Below are 6,000 nucleotides of genomic sequence, written 5' to 3'. Positions count from 1 at the left end.
CCCCACCTCCCACCTGCAGCTTCACGTGTGTCTCTTCGGGTATCTCCTCGCCGTATGTCTTCAGCAGCTCAATGGTTTGTTTCAGCGGCTCGAACATGGTGTCGGTGGCCGCCTGCCGCTCCTTGACCTTCATCAGGTGCCCCATGACCTCCACCAGCCCATCGTAATCCCCCTCCTTGAGTGGCTTGGTCAAGCCCATTCTGGCGACTTTCATGAAGGCCTCCAGGTCGGCCAGGCTGCAAGATAAGGGAGCGTCTTGGGGGCTCGGTCCCCCTTGGAACTTCTGGAGGCGCTGCTAACAGGTGGGGAAAGGGCTGAGGCCCACGAGAGGCGGAGGGCAGCGAGGGTGTGCTGGGGACTGAGCGAGGCCCCATCTGGGGGACTCTTATCCGCTCAGGCCTTCTCGCTTGCTGCACCCCAGCCTGCACTGTCAGCCCACTCTCCACCAGCTGAGCTCTAACTGAGCCCCGAGGCCCAGCTTAGCCTCCCATGGCATCTGCCCTCCATGGCCCCGATCAACTAAAAAACCCAAACCCGTGGCCATCAAGTAGATTCTGACCATGGCGGCCCCACGTGCTAGAGAGTAGAACTGCTCCACAGGGTTTTCCTGGCTGTAGTCTTTACGGGAGCAGATCACCAGGCCTGTCGTCTGCGGCACCACTGGGGGGATCTGAACCGCCAACCTTTAGGTCAGTCGTTGAGCACGAACTGTTTGCACCACCCAGGGACCTTGGTGGGCTCTGCTGACATCGCTCTTTGTCCACTTGTTCAATGTCAGACTCCCGCCAGCCTCGGTGCCCGGACACCGTAAACGCTCAGTAAACAGTGTGAATGAGCTCCTACAGTGTTCGCTGGAGCTCTCAATGCCTTCCTGCTGGGCCAGCCCGTCCCTGGTGGGCCACTTACTGCTGAGCTTGACCTCAGAGCCCCCTTGGCTGCCCCAGCGAGATGCCCCCACAGACATCCGTGACCCTGCATGGAAGACCACTGACGGACCCCTGACCGGTCTTCTCTCCCGGGTGTGGCTCAGCTCCAGGCTGGGCGGGGGTGTGGGTGGCAGCACCCACCTGTTGATGACATGGTCACTCAGGTGTCGCTTGAACATGAAGCTCCAGCGCTTGATGGCGTTGAGCAGGGCCTGCTTGAAGGGGCGGCAGTCACACTGCAGCCAGCCGTGGAACACCACCATGTTCTCGCACTTGGAGACTTCCTCATACAGCTTCTCGTAGGAGTCGATCTGGGAGACACAGCCGGTGCCATGTCACGGCTTCGCGGGGAGCCAGGGCCGGCCTGCTGCTCTCCCTTTCTCTGTCACTTGCCACTAACAAGGTCCTGCCCAGCTCAGGCCTCTCGTGCTCTCTGCTCTAGCCCCCCGTGGTAGCCTTCTTTCAAGTCCTCAAGCTCCCTGCTTCCTCCTGCCACAGGGCTTTTGCATATGCTTTCCGCTGTCTGGAATGCACACCTTGCTTCCTCCCACCGCAGGGCCTTTGCACACGCTTTCTGCTGTCTGGAATACACACCCTGCTTCCTCCCACCGCAGTGCCTTTGCAGACGCTTTCTGCTGTCTGGAACACACACCCTGCTTCCTCCCACTGCAGGGCCTTTGCACATGCTTTCTGCTGCCTAGCATACACAACCTGCTTCCTCCCACTGCAGGGGCTTTGTACACGCTTTCTGCTGCCTGGAACACTGCTTCTCTTGCTCTTTGCCTACCTGCCCATCAGCTCTCAGCCCCAGGGTCACTTCCTCAGGGATCGTTCCCTGACCTTCTCCCCATCACTCCCCAGCTTCCCTCCAGCTCTGGAATCAGAGAGGTCTGAGTTTGTGTGGCCCAGCTGGGGGCCTTTAGCAGGCGCTGAGCCTGGCTGGGCCTCTGCTTCCTACCTGCATGGGTTCTGTTGTGGGATGAGACCAGGGAAGCCAGGTCCTTATTACGTGTTAGCTTTCCTTCTCCCAAGACCCTCAAGTTTCCTTCTAACCCTGCAGTCTAGGGTGACTTTCACAGTACAGGATAATTTAGGGCCACAAGCTTCAGAAAGGGAGGTGACCGGGCAACCCCAGCAGGACTTCCAAAGAAGTATAGGGCAGATCATAAGTGGGAGGATGGCCACGGGCACCCAAAGGGCATCCCCAGCTCACTTTTCTTCCTGGGGCTTCAATTCCATGGGCTGTCCTGCCCTGGACAGCCAGTGCACATCCACCTGGGGATGTCCACCGTGGTGACCCCGTGGTGGTGCCCTTTCTCCCTGCCTATTGGGAAAAGAGCTGGAGGTCCACCTGCATTTTAAATCCAGCCGGATCCCCTTCCCTGGGGCTCCCGGGGGCGAGGAGCCTGTGGGGGGCTGACTGCACCCACCTGCTGCTGGAACTGCCCGAGGGTGGGGGGCGTCCTGGGGAGGCTCTCCTCGGTGCGGACATCCAGGTCCTCCGGCGTGATGGCGCGCCCGTAGGTCAGGAAGTGCTTCATGAACTCCTGGAGGTCGTCCGTCCACAGGTAGGAGTAGCGTTCGAAGGAGTCCTGGTACTCCTCGGCCTCCTTCATGGCACTGAGGACCAGGTTGGAGACTTCCTCCCTCATCTCTATCAGGTCTGTCATGTCCTCCAGGTCCGTCTGAGGACAAGAGGAGCACACGGTGAGCCATCCGCCCTGCTGACTCACGGCTGAGCGTTGTTCTCCCACCTGGCAGGGGGCTGTCTGCGCAGAGAGCTGCTGATGTCTAGGGCGGGGGCTGGGGACTTTGCCGATTGGCAGTGCTCTCCCATGAGGTGCTGAAGGTGCCTGTGTCCGGCAGCCCAAAGATGACACATGCATCGGTTCATTCATTCACTGGTCACTCAGGCCTTGCTGAGTGCTGGAGGCTGTGCTGAGCACATGGAGGAGCGTGGGCCAGGGTGCGCCAGACACTTATCTATAAATCACATAAACGGGACATTGCAGCTCTGACTGCTGCTCTACGAAGTGACGGGGGCAGTGAAGGGTGGGGAGGCCAGGGAACAATCTCTGAGGAGCTGATGGTCGGTTAGGCAAAGGCAACAAAGCACGTGCAAAGGCCCTGCGGTGTGAGGAAGCAGGGTGTTTGGGAACTGACAGAAGCCTAGCATGGGTGGCTAGAGCAGACAGCACGAGAGGCCTGAGCTGGGCACGATCTTTCTAGCTGCAAGTGACAGGAAGCCCAACCCAAACTGGTTTAAACCAAAGGCAGACTCATGGGCTCACAGGACTGGAGAATCCCAGCGTGGGAGCCAGCCGTGGGCAGGGCTTGGTCACTGGGACCCTTACACTGTTTCGCTCCATTCTCCTCTGTGTGTGGCTTTGTCAGGGCCCCAGATGGGTGCAGGAGCCCCAGCAGGTACGTCTTGGTCTGGCCCTTGTGGGCTGAGTGGGGTAGCAGGTGGGTAGCTCTATTCTGGACTCAGGAGAGCTGCATGCATTTGGCCAGGCCCAGCACCTTTCTGTGGCTCAGAAATCCACTGGCCATTTTCTCTGCCTGACCCTGTCATCCCAGAAACTGTTCCCCACCAGTCCAGACCACTCACGCGTCAGCTCCTCCTGGAAGCCACCCTTGACCTTCCCAAGCAGTTATCGATTTCCTCCTGGGCCCTCACCTCACTCTACGCATGCACACACACATTCAAGTGTGAACACGTGCAGACACATGCACACCCACAGACACAAATATGCACATACGTGCACATAAGATCACAAATATGCACATGTGAACACAGATGTGCACATATGTACCGAAATATGCACACATGCAGAAATATACACACACACATGCGCAAATGAACACACAAAATATGCATGCATGCACACACATATGTACGCACATGCACACAGACACACACACACACCCTCTCTAACAGCACAGAACATCCTACTGTAACTATTACAAATAGTACATGCTCATTCTCGAACATTCAAACAGCCCAGAAACCTATGAAATGAAAGTCCGCCGGTGTGTGCCTTGTTCTTGCTCCTCCTTGCCCTCACCCTGGTCCGCAGAAGGAAACCCTCTTGGCAGTGGGAAGGGTGTCCATAGAAAGACAGATGTCTGTTTGTTTCAAGAAATGAAACCACATTCTAAGGCTTGTTCCATCACCTGAGAAACAGACATCAGGCCCAGCACCTTCCCACACCTCCTTCGTTTAGGTGGCCCATAGACCCCGCTGCGTGCGCGACCACAAGCGATTTCACTGCCTCTTTCTGTGTGGACAATTTTTGTTTTACTGTCAGACAAACGGTGTCCCGACAAACACACCACTTGGACATCCCTCCAGAGGAAGCTGTGTTTCCTGGGACGTCTGTATCCCAGAGTCGGATCTGGCTACGTGCCGACACTTGTGGGCGTTTGATGCATTTGGAGTCAGTGAATTTGGAAGATGGTGGAAGATGCATTTGTCAAAATGCCTGCATCACGGTGTTTAAATGATAGAAAAGAGCAAGGTGTCAGGAAGTGGGGCACGGTTACATTCTTGTTGGTGTGTGTGTGTGTGTGAGTGTGTGAGTGTGTGAGTGTGTGAGTGTGGGGAGGTGTTGAGGGGCAGGCGCTGGGGGACAGACCCAGGACGGCTTTGGGGAGAAGGACGGAGTTCTGGAGTGAGGAGACTGGAACCTTGGCTGCAGTCTGGAAAATCTAATGGAGTACAAACCTCTGGCCTCCCTGCTGCAGTCAAACCGTCATCATTTAACTTCACCAAAGAAAACACTCAGGCAGCTAACAAAGACATGAGGAAATGCTCGGGATCACTAGCCATTAGAGAAGTGCACATCAAAACCACAATGAGATACCATCTCACTCCAACTTACTGGCACGAATCAAAAAAGCAGAAAATAACAAATGCTGGAGGGGCTGCGGGGAGATTGGAACTCTTATGCACTGCTGGTGGGAATGCAAAATGGTACAACCATTTTGGAAAACAATATAGCACTTCCTTACAAAGCTAGAAATAGAAATACCATACGATCCAGCAATCCCATTCCTGGGAATACATCCTAGAGAAATAAGAGCCGTCACACGGAGAGACATATGCACACCCATGTTCACTGCAGCACTGTTCACTATAGCAAAAAGCTGGAAACAACCTAAATGCCCATTGACAGATGAACGGATAAACAAACTATGGTACATACGCACAATGGAGTACTACGAATGATAAAGAACAATGATGAATCTGTGAAGCATCTCATAGCATGGATGAATCTGGAGGGCATTATGCTGAGTGAAATAAGTCAATCACAAAAGGACAAATATTGTATGAGCCCTCTATTGTAAAAACTCATGAAAAGGTTTACACACAGAAAGAAACAATCTTTGATGGTTACGAGGGATGAGAGGGGTGGGGAAAACACTAAATAAACAATAGATAAGTGGGAACTCTGGTGAAGGGTAAGACAGTACACGATACTGGGGAAGCCAGCACAACCTGTACAAGGAAAGGTCACGGAAGCTCCATAGACACATCCAAACTCACTGAGAGACCAGATTATTGGGCTGAGGGCTGTGGGGACCATGGTCTCGCGGAACATCTAGCTCAATTGGCATAACATAGTTTATAAAGAACATGTTCTACATTCTACTTTGGTGAGTAGCGTCCGGGGTCTTAAAAGCTTGTGAGGGGCCATCTAAGATACTCCACTGGTCTCATCCTTTCGGGAGCATGGGAGAATGAAGAAAACAAGATACAAGGGAAAGATTAGTCCAAAGGACTAATGGACCACAACTACCGTGGCCTCCACCAGACTGAGTCCAGTATAGCTAGATGGTGCCCAGCTACCACCACTGACTGCTCTGACAGGAATCACAATAGAGGGTCCTGGACAGAGCTGGAGAAAAAAGTAGAACAAAATTCTAACTCACAAAAAAAGACCAGACTTACTGGCCTGACAGAGACTGGAGAAACCCCCAGAGTATGGCCCCTGGACACCCTCTTAGCTCAGTAATGAAGTCACTCCCGAGGTTCACCCTTCAGCTGAAGGTTAGACAGGCCCATAAAACA

The 6,000-nt window shown here is 54.2% G+C and overlaps 1 protein-coding gene across 1 annotated transcript in view; it reads right to left on the bottom strand.

Annotated features, from left to right (window-relative positions):
- Positions 1-6,000, bottom strand: part of DNAH17 (dynein axonemal heavy chain 17) — a 122,322-nt gene that overhangs the window by 91,665 nt on the left and 24,657 nt on the right. Inside the window, exons 19-21 of the mRNA XM_004374107.2 lie at positions 2,357-2,611; positions 1,068-1,237; positions 14-236 (exon numbers count right to left, since the gene is read on the bottom strand). Coding sequence (XP_004374164.1) covers positions 14-236; positions 1,068-1,237; positions 2,357-2,611 — 648 coding nt within the window. The remainder of the gene's footprint in view (positions 1-13; positions 237-1,067; positions 1,238-2,356; positions 2,612-6,000) is intronic.

Source organism: Trichechus manatus, unplaced genomic scaffold, assembly GCF_000243295.1.
Source record: "Trichechus manatus latirostris isolate Lorelei unplaced genomic scaffold, TriManLat1.0 scaffold00028, whole genome shotgun sequence".
Taxonomy (NCBI): domain Eukaryota; kingdom Metazoa; phylum Chordata; class Mammalia; order Sirenia; family Trichechidae; genus Trichechus; species Trichechus manatus.
Note: the sequence above shows the minus strand (reverse complement) of the source record. Positions and strands in the feature narration are given on the sequence as shown.